The following is a 22150-nucleotide window of genomic DNA, read 5'->3' as shown; positions in this document are numbered from 1 at the left end:
TGAGTGTTTTTATTTTTTAAATTCAGGCGTTTCTGTTACCAATTTTTCATTTTTGTTTTGCCAATTATTGGATACTCGAAATGCAGACTATGTAGTAAAATAAAATCGTAATCATACCATAACACAGCAAGTTTCTTCTCGGCTATGGTGGCTGAGTGGCTGGTGAAGTTCTTCAACCTCATGGCATACCTAGAAAAAGCAGCAAGCGAGAGACAAAGAGCGAAAATGAGCGATAGAGAGAGTCAGTGATAAGGCTAATAGTGTACAGTATAGGGATGTCCCCGATCCGATCACGTGATTGGAAATCGGGCCGATCGGGCCATTTTTCAGAGGATTGGAATCAGGTGAAAAGGATCTTTTTTTTTTTTTTTTTAGCTTTTTAAAGAATATATAGATATTTTATTTTTTAAGGGCTAAAAAGAAACAAAATAATCCAGAAATACAATGGCATTGCCAAAAAAAACCCCTAAAATATATACGTTTTATAAAACGTTTTTAGCGTTTTAACGTAACAGAAAGTTTTTTTCATTATCGGATCGGGACCCGCTATCGGCAGAGTCTGAAAATCAGGTGACTAAGACTCGAGTGTAAAAATATGCGTTCGGGACATCCCTAGTAAATACAGCTATCTATCTCTTCATGCTATTCTTTAAAAATAAACAAAAATTTCTGATAAATTACTTTTTTATTTAATTAATCAACCTCATAAATTGGCCTCTAATTGGTAAATTGGAAGAATGTGAGATTGCAGAGATAGAAAATAAAAAAATATTTTTTATTTTTTTAAGGGCTAAAAAGAAACAAAGGAATCCAGAAATATAATGGAATTGCCAAATATAACAAAAATATACTGTATACGTTTTATACTCCGCAACACTCCCGGAAAAAGTGGAAGAGGAAATACTGTAAACAGTATTGTAACATGTTTAGAACTTTTGTTCAAATTAAAAAAGAAAAACAAAACAAAACAAAACAGAAAATAGCATAACAGAAAAAGTTTTTTTCATTATCAGATCAGGACTCGCTATCAGCAGAGTCTCAAAATCCGGTGACTCGGACTCGAGTGAAAAAATATGCGATCGGAACATCCCTAGTTGTTACAGCTAGGTATCTATCTCTTCATGCGATTCTGTAAAAATAAAAAACATTTCTGATAGATTAGATTTTTATTTAATTAATCAACCTCATAAATTGGCTTCTAACTGGTAAATTGGAAGAATGTGAGATTACAAATATAGAAAAATATAAATATTTGATTTTTTAAGGGCTAAAAAGTAACAAAATAATCCAGAAATATAATGGCATTGCCAAAAGTAGCAAAAATATGTACGTTTTATACTCGACAACACTCACAGAAAAAGCGGAAGAGGAAGTTCTATAAAACAGTACAGTACTGTAAGATGTTTGGAATTTTTGTTCAAATAAAAGAAAAAAAAAGAGAGTTTTTTTTAATATGAGATCGGGACCTGGTATCGGCAGAGTCTCAAAATCAGGTGATTTGGACTTGAATGCAAAAATATGCGATTGAGACATCCCTTGCACAGTATAGGCAAACAACTATGTACAACAGTCTTTACTCGTTTCTAATTTTCTCTCTCAAAGTTTTTTTTTTCACACTATCGTATTGCCCACTTGCTGCATGCGTGTTATCGCATACTGTGAAAACCCTACACAAACCTTTTACTCCATTTTGATTTCGAAGAATATATCTGACCTTTGGTTATTGATTTTTGATTTGAGAAACAGACATACTGTTGGGTCAGCTGTTGCTTTCTGCCCTCAGTGACCCAATCAGCTCTGCATGATTGCCTTCTGGAGCAGTTAATCAGTCTTCTGAAATTCAGCACCGACGGGTGAATCAAAGAAGATGACTTGGGCATTTATGCTTTATTGATCTTTAGGAAAATGTGTGTCCTTCCTTCTCTTCTCTCCGCTGGGAGACCAAAGGTGCAAATAAGCAGCCTTGAAGCTATAGCAAGGAGTCAGTCTTGCTCAAGGATACTTCAGTAGGATGGATGAGGTTGGACTGGAGTCCTTCAGTTAAGAGTCCCTGCCTTCAACCTGTCTGCTGTCTGAAGCACAAGTGGTATGTTATGACATAGTCTCGGAATAAGATACAGCACTACTATCTGCTTTCTAGGAAAGTACGCTTTGATCCATGCATAAAAAACAACAACAAAAAAACTGACTTTTTTTTTTTTTTTTTTAAATTATGTATTTGATTTTTATCCATCATTCTTTAAAACGTCCATCTCACTTACTGACATCACTTCAAACCCATACCTGATTAGCTCGACAGTTTCCGAGTACATTGTGTATGGAGATTTGGCCTCAAGAGGATCACGCTCCATAGCATTTCCACACTCAATGAATGAGAGGGCACCGTCTGCGTAGTTCACTGCTTTACCAAATTTGTCCATCTTTGCACAAAGAAGACATATGAGACAAAAAAAAGCAATTAGACCACCATACATGTTTAAAGAGCTTTGTGGTAGACAGTCCCCTATTAAGGCACAAATCCCTGGATAAATCTGAGAAAATATTGAAAAAATATAAGCTAAATTAGACTTGACTACATCCTTATCTTATTGTTTAGAAAAATCCGATAATTATTTTTGATAATGTTCCTCTTAGAAAAATTAAATCTCACAGTACAGGCCTTGATATAAATCTTTCATGGGGCATTAATTTATGGTAACTTATTGACTGCCGCTGACGGCGCTAGATGTCCAACCAGGGGCGTTACTGGGTGGGGTGCCCCCACCCCCACCGTGGGGGGGTATAGTGCCCACCCACGGACACGCTCTGCCCACCCAAAGAAAATTGGATGTAGAACTAACGGCAGTCTGGGCACCGCGTATGGTATCCTATTCATATAGTACTGATGTGTTCTAAGTTTAACCTTTGCGTTGTTACCTCCTCTTTCACCTTAAAAAAAAAAAAAAAAAAAGAAATGAAATGTTGGTTTTGTTCCTAGGGGGCGCTACACACATTTACTGATATTTGGATTAAAATTTTTTTTTTTAAATTTTTTTTTATATTTTATCAAAGTTTTCACCAGTGTTCACCTGGCTGTTTAGTTTGGTGAGTTTTGAAGCATCCTGAGGGGGTCAAAGTATGGCTCAAAGCATCGGCGGGACAAAGAATGACTGCTAGGGGGCGCTACATAGTATATTTGGAATTTGTCTTTACACCGTATCAAAGATTGTACCTGTCTTGACCTGCCTGCCGATTTTGGTGCAATTTGAAGCATTCTAAGGGGGTCAAATTGAGCTCAAAGGGGCTGCGGAACACAGAACAACAACATAATAATAATAATAAAACCGAGGAACCACAATAGGTTACCTAAAAAAACATTGTCACCTGCATGTGCCTACTGTTCAGTTATGGATGTGTTCTAAGTCAAATAAAATCAAATCAACTTTTATTTGTTTCGACCAAATCACAACAGTTATCTCAAGGAGAAAACAAAACCTGTTTTAAGGTGCAGTATCCCTACGCTGGATTTTGACCTACTTGAGCATTGTAGCTTTTTCTTTTTTTTTTGCCCCCCCAGGTAAGACTAATGCCCACCCACACCTGGCATCCTGGTAACACCACTGCGTCCAATCCATTTTGAATGGGAGAGGATAGCAGGGTCATTTCCTTGTTTGCTCATTGGCCGCTATTGATGAGTTAGACCTCCAATCTGTTTGGACTGGTAGTGGTGGGTGAATGAACCAATCATTTAAATTTACAGCAGATGGATGAAAAAAGCAACATGATTGGATGACTATCATTAGTAATCTTTATTAATTAGTTTTTTTTTTGTTTTTTTTAAATTTAAAAAAAAAAAAAAAAATCTAACATCTTGGCAGGGTAGTAACTACACGAGGCATCATATTTGCAGCTTTAGCTTGTTAGAGTCAGCAATGTTCTTGTCATAATTTTGATTTAATTTTGTTGATAAATTCTAATGAGTAAAAAGAGAAATACATTCTAGTTCTGACCCCTAACAACACTGTAAAGTTGATTTTTATTTTTTTCATAATAATTAACTCATTACCAGCCAACAATAGTTTTTTTTTTTCAAATGACCAAAAATAGTCACTTGCCCGCAAAATTAAATAAATAAAAACAACATTTAGAAATAAATACCATTTGATAAATAACAGATGGATTCTGGAATATGTCCTTTAAATTGTAAAATAAGGTAATATTATTACCAAAAAGATTTTATAAGATAAAAAGTTATTATTATTATTTTTTTTATTTCAAATGCCTTTTCCCACAATAGGCTTTTTATTTCATAATGTCGTTTTTCAGCAAAAGGAGATTTTACAAGATGAAAAGCGTTTTTCACAAAGTCATTTCTTTCATAATGTCTTTTTCCACAATGGCCTTTTTATTTCATAATGTCGTTTGCCAGCACAATTAAGCGTGTGCACCGTGAATCAAATAGATAAGGTGGAGTCAATTAAATGATTGGCTGGATGGATCGTGAAGTCTGGCTGGCTGCGCTACCATTTCGTAGCGTCACTTTCAGAGTTACTCAGAGAAGTTGCGAACCGGTTGGATAGTAATGAACGACTTTTACCTATGCCCGAGCGAGGATTTCAGCAGCAGCGTGTTTTTGATTGTATGCTTTGTGGAGGTTTCCCTAACAGTTCATCGACGCTACCGAATGCTAGCACAGCTAGCCAGACTCCATGATCCAGCCCATCACTTAACTGACTCAGCCTCAAGGGCGTAGGTTTGCATGGGGACGGTAGGGACAAAACACTACCAACTTTTCAGGATGCTGAAATTGTCCCCACCAACTTTTAAGCAACCTTATTTGCATTATATAATTTGTTCAGTTATATAAGTCATTTAGATTGTCTTCCCATATGTTATAACTATAGAATTGAGTTGGGGTACCTACCATTATTAAGTGTATTATTTTCAGACTTACATTTACCCCTTTTTCATTTGCTGAATCAGCCAGTCCATGTTTTTTTTCCTTAAACGCAAGTTTGATTGGCTGCTGACTTGACCCCCCCAACCAACACGCACACTTTCACAATGAAGAATTATGTTACATGTCGACATGCCGCCTCCTCCGCCCGCTTCAAAAAGGAGGGATATTAGTAATAGTAATAGCCTTAGTAGGAAACTGCTTCAACAAAAGTGTCCTCCTGTATGTGTATTCCACTATATTAACGTTAAATAAACTGAGAAATATCGTGAACTCTGCTCAGTTGTAAGAAATGTAGTGAACCAAGGTTTACCCCCTTCTTCCCAGTTTTCATTTTTATTTTGCTTATGTGGTCTTAAAGCAGCCCAAAGGAGATTTCATTTTTTGTTGAGTTTGGCTGTGCTTGTGGATAAAAGCAGTAGTGTTTTTCCTGATGGAAGGCTCCATTTTTATCTATTTTTGGTAGACAATTTTGAGTGGTATTAAGGCAAATGTTTATTTATTTATTTTTTTGCATTCCTAGATAGTTAAGAGATGAGTAACAATTTTGTATTTCTTTGTATGTTAATACACTAGTTTGTGTTCAGATATTGTAATTTAAATTTGCAAATAAAAGTTAAAATAATAAAAAAAAAATTCTTTAGTAGTTTTTGAAACAAAGGTTTGACTCGAACGGTGTATCACCTGGACCTATACATGTGCACTGCAAAAACCCATCTCCTTAAAACTGAAAAAATAAGAAAGCTAAATTCCCTTGTTTTGAGTATAAATCTACTAGAAATAAGTGAAATCATCTGCCTGTGTAAATTTTACTCAGATTTCTTGAAATTAGAAAAATCGGTAGCTGAAAATAAACATTACAGACCTATTTTAAGCAAAAATCTTCTATATTTAATCTTAAAAAATTTGTGTGTCAAGAATAGATATTGTTCAAAACATTATTTGAAAGCATTTTTGGGGGGGATTTAGGAGAAAAATGACCGGTTTTTAGATTTTTGAGCTTAATAAGAACAAATGGTATTATTTACTAAAAGTAAATGGAAGAATCTGATACATTAATCTGTTAACTAGCCTTTAAAACTCAAAACAAGATGAAGAAAATATTTCGACTAGATTTAAGAAAAATTATGTTATACTGTAAATTTCCAGTGGGAAAGTTAATATGTGTCAATACAGATTTATTTTGCATTAATCATTTAGCCTATTGATTAATTAGGTTCTTATTAGTGAGAAATGTAGCCCTGACCGCCGTTCACCCAGTCTGTTTGGTCATATTAATGTCCTGTCCCCAGCATAAACTGTACATGCAGGTTGTGCTGTTATATCGTCCCTACTGACATTGAGACCAAACCTACGCCCATGCTCGGCCTTATGTATTCTATTGACAGCACACGCTTCATTTTGTTGAAAAACTACATTATGAAATAAAAAGGCTATTGTTGAAAAAAGGCATTATGATATAAAAAACACACGTTGTGAAAAATGCTTTTTATCTTGTAAAGTCTTTTTCATCATTAAATTACCTTATTTTACAATTTAAGGGCCATATTACACACTTTCTCTGTTAGTTGTCAAAATTGTATTCATTTCAAAATGTTATTTTTATTTTTTATTTAAATTTTGATGCTATTGGGGTTTCATATAAAAGCCTCTTTGCCTTTGTGGGGACTCAAATGCACATATTTAAATGCAGGCACAATACCATACCCAACAAAGCTAGGACATACATCATTACAGTTAACTCATATATTGTATTTTTAAAAAAAAATTTATTTAAGCTTTACATAGTTTTTCCTAAATGCATCAGTTCATGGAAGTGTACTTGCACTATGAGTGTGTGTGTGTGTGATCTTCATTCGGTGGTGATCGTCAATAAACTTACCAAAGCATCAGCCTTGTGCTTTAGCCTTTTGGCCTCCTGCATATAGTAGTCTGCACTGTGAACCCTGGATACGGCAAAGAGAGAATATAGACTGTAAACAGGCACAAATAGTACATTTGGGCAGGGATGTCATTCACCCCAAAATGTAAAAAAAAATCTTTGCGTTAAAGTGAAAATCAAATAAATTACGTACTACATGGTGGCACCATATATAACCCCAACAGGTTCACATGGTCTCTTTAATATTGAATTCAGGAAGTCAAAAGCCTCCAAGGAAAATATGTTCTTTTTTTCTTTACATTGGTTAAGCTGTTAGAAGAATATCTGCTCTGTCCTGCATGACCCGATTTATTTACTTTGGTTTAAAAAAGACTCAGCGGTGAGATTAAATCACGAGTCACCTACCGCAGAAATTACATACATCACATGTAAAATAAACATGGTGTAGTTCAATGGTAACAGACACAAATGTGTTTAATTTAAGAAAATTTGTTCAATACTATAGAAAGGCATAATTACATACTTTATTTGTAGTATGTACATACGTTTCGCTAAACGACAGTCTTGGTCTTGGAGGTTCTGCTGGTTCTGTCAGTGGTTCTGACCAAGCGTCTGAGTCGGACTGTCCGTTGGCATGGAAACTGTCTCCACAAGGCTTCTTGTTGTGATGATCCGTTAGCTGTAAAAGGGAGTTGGAAACACAGATTTTGAATGAACTTCCTGATTCAACTACACTGCTGGTCAAAAGTATTGGCACCCCTGCAATTCTGTCAGATAATGTTCAATTTCTTCCAGAAAAGATGCATGATTGCAATTACAAATGCTTTGGTAGTAATATTTTCATTTCTTTTGCTTGCAATGAAAAAACACAAAAGCGAATGATTCTTTTTTTTTTTTTTTTTTGAATCATCATCATTTTACACTTAACTCCAAAAATGGCCTGGACAAAAGTATTGTCACCCTCAGCCTAGTACTTGGTAGCACAACCTTTAGACAAAATAACTGCGAACAACTGCTTCCAATATCCATCAATGAGTTTCTTATAATGCTCTGCTGGAATTTTAGACAATCCTTTTATTGCCAACTGCTCCAGGTCTCCGATATTTGAAGGGTCTCCAAACTGCCATTTTCAGATCTCTCCACAGGTGTTCTATGAGATTCAGGTCTAGACTCCGCTTTCTCACACTGGGCCCAACATTATGCTGCAAAATTTGTTGGTTCTTCAGACTTCATAATGCCATACACACGGTCAAACAGTCCAGTGCCAGAGGCAGCAAAGCAACCCCAAAACATCAAGGAACCTCTGTCATGTTTGACTGTGGGGACCGTGTTATTTTCTTTCAAGGCCTCGTTTTTTTCCCTGTAAACTCTATGTTGATGCCTTTTCCCCAAAAACTCTACTTTTGTCTCATATGACCAGAGAAAATTCTTCCAAAACGTTTTTGGCTTTCTCAGGTAAGTTTTGGCAAACTCCAGCCTGCCTTTTTTTTAATGTCTCTGGGTGAGAAGTGGGGTTTTCCTCAGTATCCTACCATAGAGTTCCTTTTCATTCAGACGCCGACGGAAAATACGGGTTGACACTGTTGTACCTTCGGACTGCAGGACAGCTTGAACTTGTTTGGATGTTAGTCGAGGTTCTTTATACATGATACACCCAATCTTTCATTGAAATCTCTAGTCAATTTTTCTTTTCCGCCCACATCTATGGAGGTTAGCCACAGTGCCATGAGCTTTACACTTATTGATGACACTGCGCACAGCAGACACAGGAACATTCAGGTCTTTGGAGATTAACTTGCAGCCTTGAGATTGCCCATTCTTCCTCACAATTTTGCTTCTCTAGTCCTCAGACAGTGCTTTGGTCTTCTTTCTTTTTTCCATGCGCAACGTGATACACACAAGGACAAAGGAAAGGGGTAGAGTCAACTTTAATCCATTTTAACTGGCTGCAAGTGTGATTTAGTTATTGCTATCACCTGTTATGTGCCACAGGTAAGTAACAGGTGCTGTTAATTACACAAATTAGAGAAGCGTCGCATGGTTTTTCAAAGGGTGCTAATACTTTTGGCCGGGCCATTTTTTGAGTTTTGTGTAAAATGATAATGATTTAATTTTTTCCCATTCTCTTTTGTGTTTTTTAATTGCAAGCAAAATAAATAAAGATACTACTACCAAAGCATTTGTAATCATTGCAATCATTTTCTGGGAGAAATTGAGCATTATCTGACAGAATTGCAGGGGTGCCAATACTTTTGGCCAGCAATGTATGTATTAGGTTATATTTGGACTCATAAGTAAATAATAAATAATAACAAACAAATAATAAATAAATAATAAGAACCATCAGCAAATAAGGACCAAAGTGTAATACAGACAAAAACAAATGTCAATTATATTAATAACCATCATCAAATAAGGACTAAAGTGTTATACAGACAAAAACAAATGTCCATTTATATACGTTTTAATTTGGCCTAATTATGAATGAGATTAAAATAACACTTCAACATTACACAGCATAATTGCATAGTTTTGAACACAACTATATAATTAAGATAACACATGAAATTCTGCAGCTATTTTCAATGAATACAAAAAAAAAAAAAAAAAAAAAATAGCCAGAGAATCACTGCACTTTTTAATGATACTGTCCTCCAAGTTCTATCATCATGTTCATTGTTTGTAATTTTTTTGTTGCTATTTGGGAAAAAAACAAAAACAAAAGTAAACTAGATTAGCTCCAGGTAAATATTAGGCAAATCTTCAAACTTACACTTGTAGCAACATTTCTGGCATGTGATAATGCTCTGCTTTCTGCTCTTTTGTGTCTGTGTGTGGAGGAGGAGATGGAGCAAGGCACCACTGAAGTTGAGGCGCCATCCTGGCCGAGAGATGAACTGCTCTCACAGGTACGTTTATGCGGGGGCTCCTCAGAAAGGGGGGACAGTAGTGGAGGAAGGAGCTTCTCATCTTGCCGCCGGGACTGTTTCCGGTTTAGAGATCTGAAGAACATGCAAAGACACACGCACACATTCATTTTAAAATACAATAAAACAAATACCGAAACTCATGGGATGTACGCACCAATGTTTGATTCCTATTTTGTACAATATAACAGCCATATATGTACAAGTAATATAAAAAATATATACTGTTTACCAACATAGCATATGGATTAACATACTTGTTGTGCTCTGTGTTTGTCTTATGGCTCTCTAAATCTAAAAGTGTTGATAGCAACAAACATTCTGAAAGCTTTCCATGCTGTGCTATCTACTACATTACACTGAGAGACTTCATTTGTACTTGAAAGATAGTTTAGAAAGTTGAAATGGTCCTTTTTTTTTATTTACTGGTAGAACTCCGATGATTAATCCCTCAGTTGCCTTATTGTAGCTCCTGTGACTCATATTGTTTGCAACACCGCAGATAATATTTTTTATGTTTTTCCTCTCGCTAGAAGCTCTGGGGGGTTGATGCAATGCAAAAGTTGCTGAGCTCGCAGAACAGCACCGCAGGCTTAGACATTAGTGATGATATACAAAACCTGCGAGACAAAACTAATTAGTGGCAGAGTGTCTGCGCGCGTGTGTGTTATGGCTATGTGTGTGTTCAGAATAATGAATGTGAGCAATATGCATGACAATATGCATGTTTGTGTGTTGTTAAAAATGAATGCTGGTTTGTGTGTGGATTTCAGGGCACTCATGCATCTTTTAAGGTGACAACTACCAGTGTCATGGCATGATATTTGCCAAATATTCTCTTGCAGTTTATGAAATGTTACTTAGCCAGTTGTGGATAGTTCTTGCTTTCAAAATTAGAAAGGAAATCCCCAAAACTAATTTTTAACTGTTAATTTATATCATCATGATTCGACCAACTGAGCGGTGATAATCTGTCAAAAATCACAGATTAGAAAATGGTGAAAGGCTCTGAGTCGGGTAATCACATCAGCCAGTTTACAGCTACTATAAAAAGCCTCTTGGGCAAAATACAGACGCCTCACACACTGAGGCGTCAGGCGCACAATGTTGAGGGTTCAACTCCAGGTCACCCCAACTTTCACTCCCTTCTCGCTTGCCATATAATCTGTGATTGTGATGAGCTTCTTTGTAAATCTCTCTCAACGCCACGTTGGGTTTTATGCAACAAGACAGCCGGCTTGATCTGTTTTTAGAAATTTACAGAGGGTGCCGTATGTCATTTGTGTCACAGTGTAATTTGTATTCCCTGATGTTTTCATTAACAATCAATTCAGTAATTTAAATCTAGCTGTAGTTTAATTTTAAGGAGATTTAAATGTGGATCCTTTCTTTAGTACTCACTCCATTGAATTGTTCTTGTGGTTGTGTATCGGAGAAATACAAGGTGGAAGGAGCAAACAGTCTTTGTCCAATTGTAGCTTTTTATTGCTGTTGCAGGAGGGCTCCATGTGGTCCAACTGGGAATAGAACCAAGACAAATATGAGTTACAAAAGAGTGACATGAATTGTGCAAACACAACAGGAACAACACTTAAAGCTAGGGGTGATTCTTTTACTTTCAGGGCAGTGATCAATTACTGTATAAAAAAAACATGGGTGGATAATATTTGCAGTTAGAGTACATTAATTAATAAAAGCGAGTACTATAGTTTTCCTAGTATCTAGTAGGCCAGGCAATTTATCGAATTTAATCGTGATCTCAATTTTTGGAGCAAAAACAATTTAACAAGAGAGTTACTTTACATTTAAAATGTGGGCTCTGTTGCACATCTAATCAAGCACATCCCCAAGTAGTCAGCCAGTCAATCAACCACTAGGGGATGAGCAGACACCCCTTACTGAATAATAGTGACAGAAAAAAACTACTGCCTCACAAGGGTCAACCTTTGTTTGAACTTGTTTCGGGTTCATGGCAAGGGACAATAGACAGGATCATAGCATATTGGAAAAAGTTAGGACACCCTACCACCTAATAGCTAGTGTTACCCCCTTTGGCTAAAATAACCTCAGTGAGACGCTTTTTGTAGCCATCTACCAGTCTTTGACATCGGTCTGAAGAAAGTTTGCCCCACTCCTCAACGCAGTGTACATTCAATAGTGAGATGTTTGAGGGGTTTCTTGCATGTACAGCCCATTTCAAGTCACCCCACAGCATCTCAATGGGATTAAGATCTGGGCTTTGGAACTCTCCATTTCTTTTCAGCCAGTCCTTGGCAGAGTTACTGGTATGTTTTGGGTCATTGTCATGTTGCAGGGTCCAGTGTCGCTTCAGCTTTAATTGTTTCACAGATGATCTCACATCTTCCTCAAGCACCCTCTGATACACGATAGAATGGCGTACCGCAAGCAACACGTCACTTCCATTCATTAATATTTATGACATTAGCTACTGTTGCTAAGTAGGGACAAGCTACCATTTGTCACAAATAGGAAATGAATGGAAATCGTGTACGAAGGAGATGTTTACAGAGTTCAACCTAATAATTCTCTCCGAAAATGATGTGCCTGGTGCCAAATTCACTGGCAAAGATGTGGAAGAACATAAAAATGTTCAGTTAAAGAGATGGCTTGAGTGTCGAAGGCTGAAAAAGACGAATATAACGAGCCGATCTAAGCATAGCCTTAGCTTTTTTATCGACGCAACTGACAATGACATTTTCCTGTTTCAACAAGCTATCCTTTACCATCAGCCCTGTCTTTCTTATATATCCTCTGGTTGTCCTACGTCTCTGACCGTTCTTGGGGATAATTTAGTTAGCTTTGTGTAGCGATCGCAAATGCTACTCAGTGACAGCCAACGAACACTTTAAATGTTTTCATTGATAACAAATCTTAATTCTATCATTTATTTTCACTTACAAAAATAAGTTAAAAATATAAAAATGGCTTACCCACTTTGTCCTCTGAAAGACCATGCCAACCCAACGAAATGTTTACTGCATATGAAATATGAATGGATTCACCGAGCTGGTGTAAAAGTCCGTGCAAGTTGATTCGGTCTTCACATTTTTCCTCCCGAGTTTTTGATTTCCGGAAACGTGTGAAAAAAACATCCTTCATATGTCGTAATGTCCAGAGTCGTTTCTACAAGTTCCAAAAAAGCAATGTGTGATCGGCATGATTGTTTTTGAAAGATTACCGGCGAAAAGTAGCACAAATTACGTTGTTTCTATGCGAGGGTGGGCCTATAATGTCCCACTTCGGCTTTACTTCCGCTTTACGATGCGACGTCACGGTCTAAAAATAGCATGTGTGCGGTACGCCATTCATGGTGGATTCTATGATGGTGTGCTCGCCAGGTACTGCTGCAGCAAAGCTTCCCCAAACTATCACACTTCCACCTCCATGCTTCACAGTTGGTATGAGGTTCTTTTCTTGGAATCCTGCATTGGGTTCACGCCAAAGATGCCCTCTGTTCTGGTGTCCAAATAATTCAATTTTAGATTCGTCTGTCCTAAGAACATTATTCCACAAGTCCTGTTCTTAGTCTACATTCACTCTAGCAAACCTCAGTCTGGCCTTAATGTTCTTCTTGGAGAGCAAAGGTTTCCTCCTTGCACACCTCCCATGAATGTTAAATTTGTGTAGTCGCTTACTGATTGCAGAGGCATGCACTTTCACATCAACAGTAGCAAGAGCCTGCTGTTGGTCCCGTGATGACATTTTTGGGTTTTTGGAGACTTCTTTTAGCATCTTGCGGTCTGCTCTCAGGGTGAACTTGCTTTGATGGCCAGACCTGGACATGTTGGCAGTTGTTTTGAATGTCTTCCACTTGTAGACTATTTTCCGGACAGTGGAATGGCGCTTTTTATATTATTTTGAGATCTTTTGAAATCCCTTACCAGACTCATAAGCATCTACAATCTTCTTTCTGAAGGCCTCAGACAGCTCCCTTGATCTCACCATGCTGTTTTCTCTCACTTCAACAGTCAGTCACTGTTGAAAGTATTCTGCGTTGAGGGGTGGGGCAAACTTTCTTCAGACCGATGTCAAAGACTGGTAGATGCGTCTCACTGAAGTTATTTCAGGCAAAGGGGGTAAGACTAACTATTAGGTGGTAGGGTGTCCTAACTTTTTCCTCAGTTAGAATATGTATTTTTGTTGATATATTTGGTTTAATAAGTAAAACAATGTTAAGTTTTGTTGTTTACCTGCAATTAAATCACTTTCTTCTCCAGAGATAAAGAAAAATAAGATCAGACTTTGATCTGTAAACATTTCTTAATAAAGAACTGAATATTTAATGGGGTGTCCTCATTTTTTCACATGACAGTATGTACAGTATGCATTAAGTACTTGGTTTACTATTATTTCATTGATAAACCGCTTATTGGATGCTTGGTTTACTATTATTTCATTGATAAACTGCTTATTGGATGGACAAATAACAATTCAGGTGTGCAACCAAAGTTTGAATAAAATCCAAACAATATTCTACCTTGTGTTTTCTCTTGCTCTTGCTGGTGTGCCTTTCTGTCGGTGCTACCATGCTGCCACTCGCTTGCCTCCTGTGTTTTCCTTCACTCTCTCCTCTCTCCGTCCTGCCGGGCAGCCTTGGAATACTCTTCTCCTGCACAGGGGGATTGTCTGGGACCCTGAGCCCCTGACATGCCTTCTCTCTTCTCTCTGCCACCTTGTCTCTTTCTCCTAAATTGAACCTTTCTCTGTCCTCTCTGTCCATCTGCCTATCCCTCTCTGTTGATCTGTTGCCATTACATAGCCTCTCTGTATCCTGCACTAATGATTCATTTTCTTCATTCTGCTGTTCCCCTTTAGGTAACTTTGTTCTTTCCCTGAGCCCTTGCCACTCTCTGTCAGCCTGTTTTTGTCTCTCTCTGTCTGATACCATGACCCTTTCGCGTTCTATTACACCCACCCTAGATATTTGACCAAAACCCTGTCCTGGCACCCTGTTGATCAAGCTCAGGTCAATTTTCACCCATAGACTCTGAATCTCAAGGTATTCTGTTAGAGGGGAAAGAGGCAAATCTTGTCCCATGCTGAAGTGTGGTGACATAGACTCTAGGTTCTTGCATGGTTCACCTAACCCTCCTGGGTCAGGAACAGAAGTACCAAAAGAACCACTTATGTTGATAATGCTTAGCGTGTTACAGCTACTATTACTTCCAATACCACTACTGCTGATGCTACTAGTGCTACTATTGATATTGGTAGTCACATTGCTACCATCTCGGACACATAGTCCCTTCCCCCCGAAGACTCCCTGATTTCCCACACTGCTGGCCGAGCCAAAACAGGGAAGAGGCGGTGTGTACGAGTTGGACTGAGACTGCGTGTTAATTGCGGTACGTGTTGACTGAAGCGGCAAAGCAGGGATTTTCATGGCTTGCTCTGAATCCGACTGGCATTCCGAAGAGGAGGATGAAGAATCTGTTTCAACAAACTCTCTGGACTTGGGTGTGATTTTGCTACTTGGGCCTCTGTGCTTTCTCTTGTCCTGTAAAAAGAATCAGGATTGATAATTCCTGTTGCTAACATGTTTTGCTGCGACATTGGATGCTATACGACAGTGTTCTCAGACTCAAGTCAAAATATTTGTTGCGGGCCATATCATAGTTATACGTATAAAGTTACATTTGGAAGGTTGTAATGTGTGCCAAATAAGCCTGCATCAATGAATCAAGTAATTTACAACTATAATAATGAATTAAATCAATTACAGGTAGTGCTCACATGAAAATTGTCCAAATTCTCTTTAGTGCCTATAATTATGTAATGTACTTTAACTTCTTTTATATTTTTAATTTTTAAAAATGTATTTAATTAAAACAAAAACAAAGGGGGGGAAATGTAAATACAGTGGTACCTCGACCTATGATCACTTCGACACACGATCTTTTCGACATCTGACGTAGAATTTGACTGGCCATTTGTTTCTACATCCGACGACATGCTCGAAATACAACGATTTATAAAAGCGCTGCAGTTTCTTTGTTTTCCCGCAAGATGGACCCATGGTAGATTATCTTGTGAGAGAAATCACTATGGGTTCCGAGAATGTTAGTGCAGGTGGTGAAAAAAGTAAACAGCGGAGGCTTACCATTAAAATAAATATGAAAATGATAGAAAAATATGAGAGTGTTGTGCACGTCCGTGAGCTGGCTCGACAATACGGCCGGAGAATGTCTACGATCTAGACGGTCCTCCTCTGAACTCTGTTCGACCATCTTTATAAGTTAAGGTGACAATTATTATTGTGGTGACATAGCCAAAAAATCGCCAGTTTCATCAGGTTTTTAATCTTTTATTTCAGAACTTGTGCAAGACTACATGCCTACTGTCCGCCACAGCTGAACATGAAAAGTGAAAGTAAAAAGTCCACTCTCACTCTGTCAAGTCAGCCACGCGGTGCGTTCAGGTACACCACTTAAAACACATCCGCCACATTAGAACACGATTCGTTACATTATTACTAGAGGTGGGAATCTTTGGGCCCCTAACGATTCGATTACAATTACGATTCAGAGGCTACGATTCGATTATGAATCGATTATTGATCCCCCCCCCAAGCTATTAGCTGCTTTTAATGTTTTGGACATTAGTTAAGAAAATTGTACAAAAAGCCTCTCAGGTTAAATAAATGACTATTTCAGTATCAAGTTAACAATTCAAAACAGTAAATAAAATACTCAAGTCCCCATTTTGTATCAGCAGCTTTAAAATACATTCAATTAACTTAATGTTGTAAATTAACCGTTAAAGTTGTTTAAATTGCTCCCGTTATTCCATAATTTCCCTTCTGTCTATTTTCGACATGTGAAAGGTTTAAAACTGTTTTAAAGATACAGTGGGGCAAATAAGTATTTAGTCAACCACTAATTGTGCAAGTTCTCCCACTTCAGAATGTCAGAGAGGCCTGTAATTGTCAACATGGGTAAACCTCAACCATGAGAGACGTAATGTGGACCCCCCCCCCCCCCCCCCCAAAATCACATTGTTTGATTTTTAAAGAATTTATTTGCAAATCATGGTGGAAAATAAGTATTTGGTCAATACCAAAAGTTCATCTCAATACTTTGTTATGTACTCTTTGTTGGCAATAATGGAGGCCAAATGTTTTCTGTAACTCTTCACAAGCTTTTCACACACTGTTGCTGGTTTTTGGCCCATTCCTCCATGCAGATCTCCTCTCGAGCAGTGAAGTTTTGGGGCTGTCGTTAGGCAACACGGACTTTCAACTCCCTCCACAGATTTTAAATGGGGTTGAGATCTGGAGACTGGCTAGGCCACTCCAGGACCTTGAAATGATTCTTAAGAAGCCACTCCTTTGTTGCCCTGGCTGTGTGTTTGGGATCATTGTCATGCTGAAAGACCCAGCCACGTCTCATCTTCAATGCCCTTGCTGATGGAAGGAGATTTTCACTCAAAATCTCTCGATACATGGCCCCATTCATTCTTTCCTTTACACAGATCAGTCATCCTGGTCCCTTTGCAGAAAAACAGCCCCAAAGCATGTTTCCACCCTCATGCTTCACAGTGGGTATGGTGTTCCTCGGATGCAATTCAGTATTCTTTCTCCTCCAAACACGAGAACCTGTGTTTCTACCAAAAAGTATTATTTTTTTGGTTTCATCTGACCATAACACATTCTCCCAGTCCTCTTCTGGATCATCCAAATGCTCTCTAGCGAACAACCGCAGACGGTCCTGGACATGTACTGGCTTCAGCAGGGGGACACGTCTGGCAGTGCAGGATTTGAGTCCCGGCGGCGCATTATGTTACTGATAGTAGCCTTTGTTACTGCGGTCCCAGCTCTCTGTAGGTCATTCACTAGGTCCCCCCTGTGTGGTTCTGGGATTTTTGCTCTTGTTATCATTTTGACGCCACGGGCTGAGATCTTGCATGAGCCCCAGATCGAGGGAGATTATCAGTGGTGTTGTATGTCTTCCATTTTCTAATAATTTTTCCCACAGTTGATTTCTTTACACCAAGCATTTTACCTATTGCAGATTCAGTCTTTCCAGCCTGGTGCAGGTGTACAATTTTGTCTCTGGTGTCCTCCGACAGCTCTTTGGTCTTGGCCATAGTGGAGTTTGGAGTGTGACTGACTAAGATTGTGGACAGGTGTCTTATATACCGATAATGAGTTAAAACAGGTGCCATTAATACAGGTAAAAGTGGAGCCTCGTTAGACCTCGTTAGAAGAAATTAGAGCTTTTTGACAGCCAGAAATCTTGCTTGTTTGTAGGTGACCAAATACTTATTTTCCTCTCTAATTTGGAAATAACTTCTCTAAAATTCAAACAATGTGATTTTCTGTTTTATTTTTCATATTCTGTCCGTCATGGTTGAGGTTTACCCATGTTGACAATTACAGGCCTCTCTAATCTTTTCAAGTAGGAGAAATTTGACTAAAAATTGACTAAATACATATTTGCCCCACTGTAGTTTCAAGTCAAGATTTTTCCGATTTATGAGTAGTTTAGAAATAAAGTTTAATAGGTTTGCATGGAAGGTTCGCTACAACAGCCTTCCAGGGAAGTCTGCTGCTTTAAGATGGCAGCTGTTTACTAACGCTGGACCGTCTGTCATTTGGCATGTAGTTTTCTATACATGTGCTGCTAACCCCGTCGAGTGTGTCATTTCGCATCTACATAGTGTTCTATATACATATGATATCTATTATCTACCATAGCATTACATGGACGTAGTTTGTAGCGGCTGACGGCAGCAGTCAGGTACAGGTATTCTTCTTTTTTTTTTTTTTTTAATCTAGCGGCATGAGTTAAGCCAGAGCTGTGAGTTGAGCATTGTCATTATCCGGGTAATGACAGGCATGATGTTTACTCTCGGTCCGTTCCTCATTGCATCCCGAAGACCGTGCCGACTGTGTTTTAGTTCGGCTTTACTTGACATATTTCAAGATTCGGAATTTGGATGTTTGTGAAACGTTTTCGAATCTTCCACGGCCGAATTGCGAATAATTTAAGAATTGGAGATTTTGCACACCTCTATCACAGGTATTATTATTATTATATTATTATTCCGATTTTTAATCAGAATCTACCGTATTCGCCTGAATATAAGACAATGTTTTTTGCATTGAAATAAGATTGAAAAAGAGGGGGTCGTTTTATATTCCCAATCAAGACATTATACCCATTCACGACGCTAGATGACGCCAGATATCATTGAAGTGATGTTCTGTTATGACAGATTTTAGCTACTCTCCCCATTCACGACGCTAGATGGCGCCAGATATCATTGAAGCGATGTTCTGTCATGACAGATCTCAGCTACGAGTTTAACCAGTTTGCATTATTTTATTTTAATGTTTTTCCTTATTCAGATTTGTTTCAAGACTGCAGTTACAGTTAGACTTCACTTTGATGGTTAATGCATTTATTTCAATTTTGTTGTTTTGTCACAATAGATAGGTTTATTTACATTTCAAAAACCAGAAGCCATTCATTTACGAATGTGATTGCACTTAAGTTTACATATTTAAATGTTCAGATATTAAGATTTGAATGAGGCAAAATAACATGCTTTTTCTCTGAAATATATTGTTATAATCATTTGTTTCGGATGTACTGTAATTATTTTCTGTATAAAAATTTGGTGTTCAAAAAGTCTTTTTTTCAAACTTGAGTCTTGAAAAAGAGGGGGTTGTCTTTTAATCAGGGCCGTCTTATATTCGGGCCAATACGGTATTTGTTTTGCTCCATGTAATTGCTATTTGCAATAGTACCAACAGCATTTATTAAGGATTTAGTGTAGGTTTTCATGCTGTGGTAAGAATGAATGGAATTATAATGTATTCTTATGGGAAAATCCTGCTCAAGATATGACCATTTCGATTTACAAACAAGGTCCTGGAACGAATTAACTTTGTATGTAGAGGTACCACTGTGGTACCTCTACATACGAAGTTAATTAATAAATACTGTTACTTTTACTGTTACTATTGCAAATAGCAATTACAAAGAGCAAAACATATAAATTATGAATAAAAATCAGAATAACAATAATATAATAATAGCAGTACCTGTAATAATGTAACAAATCGGGTTCTAATGTTGCAGACTTTTTTGCTGTACCTGAACACACCGTGGGCCTGAAGTGACGGTGAGCAAGAGAGCGCTATTTTATTTTCTGTTGTGATGCTGGCGTCAATAGCAGTGGACACTAGGCGAGTTGATGGAATAAATGATTAGAAACCGGACGAAGCTGGTGATTTCTTTGGCGATGTTACCACAATTAGAATTGTCACCATAACTTATAAAGACTGGCGAACGAAGGAGGACCTCCGGTCGAGATTGACATTTGGCCCTATTGTCGACCCAGTTCATGGATGCACACACCATGCTTATATTTTACTATTATTCACATCTTCATTTCAATGGTAAGTGTCACCTTTTCTTTTTTCTCTCCACCTGCACTAACCTTTATGAATCCAGTGTTGGTTTCTTTCACAAGAAAATCAGCCGTGCGTCCGTCTTCCGGCAAAACTAAGAAACTGCGGCGCTGTCAAAAATCGTCGTATTTCGAGCATGTCGTCGGATGTAGAAACAAATGGCCAGTCAAATTTTATGTTGGATGTCGAAAAGGTACCACTATATTCTCTTTGAATTTTTATCAGTTTTTTATTGAAATGGAAAAAAGTAAAGTGGTTTATTTTATTTTTTTCTGGAGTCCTTTTAAGAAAAAAACATAAAAAACATGTTTTACATTAAGAAAGAAAAATGGGTAAAATGGAAATATTCTGTTCATTATTATAAGGAACTTTTCAAAATTTTTTTTAAATGGTGAAAAACATGAAATATTTTCTCATTTCTTTAGACCTCAATCTTTCAATGCGGCCAACAGAAATTGTTTTATTTTTCCGAGAAATATGAAGTAGACTCACAAGATTTCCTTTGGGGACCACACAAAATGATGTGGCAGGGCTGATCAATCTTGAGTTGTTGTGGTACAAGACATCATAATGAAAATGATGAGCCCATTATGATTTGAAATGATTGTTTTTACTGATATATGTCGCATACAATAGTTCTCCAAAGTCTCCAATTTGCAAATCACGTAATTAGTAGTGCAGTTTTTTTTTTTTTTTTTTTTAATTTCTCTGACTTTGCGCCTGTATTTGCCATCTGCTGCACAACCTGCCAAAGAAAGCTAAATAATATATTTTTAACCGCATATGATAATTAAATGCAAATAAGACAGAGCAGACAGACGTGTTTTTCTGTCAAACGAAACATGTTTTGGCTCTCCAATGCACACAACACACAAGCAAATGAAAGATGATGTCTGTCACATGTAAATTATGAGGCAATCTTGCCATTTACCAGACTTTTCAAATTGTAAAAGCGGACCATGCCATCTGCAAAACTAACAAAATTTTAATCTTAAAACTAAATTCTAGGATTTAATTATCCGTATACAGTGCAAACTAGACCCTTTCTACCTAATTAAGCCAATGTCATTAACCCAGGTCAAGCCTTTTGCGGAATAAATAAAAATAATATGTTGCGCTTGATTTGTTTCCTTGAGAACAGCTAATGTTGGAAAACATAAAGCCAAGTAACAAAGGCAGTTTTGTGGTTTGAACCTATGACTGCTTAACGGAATTATACGCTGCAGAAAAAGTAGAAGATGTGAAGGTCATGTCTGTGTTTTCGGCATGACAGATTAGTTGCTTTTCGCTTGTTGTTGAGGTCATGAATGAGGTCATACAGTATCTTTTCATTTGCGATATGGAATTTGCCTTTTTTATTCCGGCGTTTTCAAAGGCATCAAACACAAAGCTCAAAAGGTGAGCCAGTCTACAACACAACACACCGTCAGCGGTGCGTAAAGTGATCGTTACTTCCTGTGTTCCTCTAAAGGTGCCTGTATTGATCTTTGATGTGTCAAATTGACTTGAGGGGTTTGGTAAGATTTAGAAGCGTTTTGATGGCTTGTTTATTTAAAGAATCCACATTGAAATTACTGTATGTTCACAAACTGATTAGAAAATAAATCAACAAATATTTTGAGAGTCGATTAATATTTTTGGAGACGCTTTGACCTAAAATTGTTCCGAATCCTCTTTTTTGATCCTCTTAATAGCAATTAAGCTCTTGTATGTTTTCACCTTCGCCAGTAGGTAAAACCTGCAGAGGGCCGAAGTTATGCATTCGGTTTCGTGTTTCTGTTTGTCTTCAAGATAAATCAAGAACATTTAAAAGGATTATTGACAAACTTGCAGGATTAATTCATTACTTCTCCATGCCACTTATACTCATGAGGGTTGTGGGGGTGCTGGAGCCTATCCCAGCTAACTACGGGCAGTAGGCGTGGTTGCCAGCCAATCGCAGGCACAATGAGACAAACAAACATTCA

General features: G+C 37.7%; 1 protein-coding gene across 4 annotated transcripts in view; it reads right to left on the bottom strand.

Moving 5' to 3' along the window:
- Positions 1-22150, bottom strand: part of aff2 (AF4/FMR2 family, member 2) — a 263824-nt gene that overhangs the window by 16349 nt on the left and 225325 nt on the right. For all 4 annotated transcript variants that reach the window (XM_057849436.1, XM_057849435.1, XM_057849438.1 and 1 more), the window contains 7 exons: positions 14244-15263; positions 11147-11262; positions 9592-9820; positions 7364-7497; positions 6819-6882; positions 2284-2420; positions 118-189 (listed from right to left, as the gene is read on the bottom strand). In XM_057849436.1, coding sequence (XP_057705419.1) covers positions 118-189; positions 2284-2420; positions 6819-6882; positions 7364-7497; positions 9592-9820; positions 11147-11262; positions 14244-15263 — 1772 coding nt within the window. The remainder of the gene's footprint in view (positions 1-117; positions 190-2283; positions 2421-6818; positions 6883-7363; positions 7498-9591; positions 9821-11146; positions 11263-14243; positions 15264-22150) is intronic.

Source organism: Corythoichthys intestinalis, chromosome 11 (assembly GCF_030265065.1).
Source record: "Corythoichthys intestinalis isolate RoL2023-P3 chromosome 11, ASM3026506v1, whole genome shotgun sequence".
Lineage (NCBI taxonomy): Eukaryota > Metazoa > Chordata > Actinopteri > Syngnathiformes > Syngnathidae > Corythoichthys > Corythoichthys intestinalis.
Note: the sequence above shows the minus strand (reverse complement) of the source record. Positions and strands in the feature narration are given on the sequence as shown.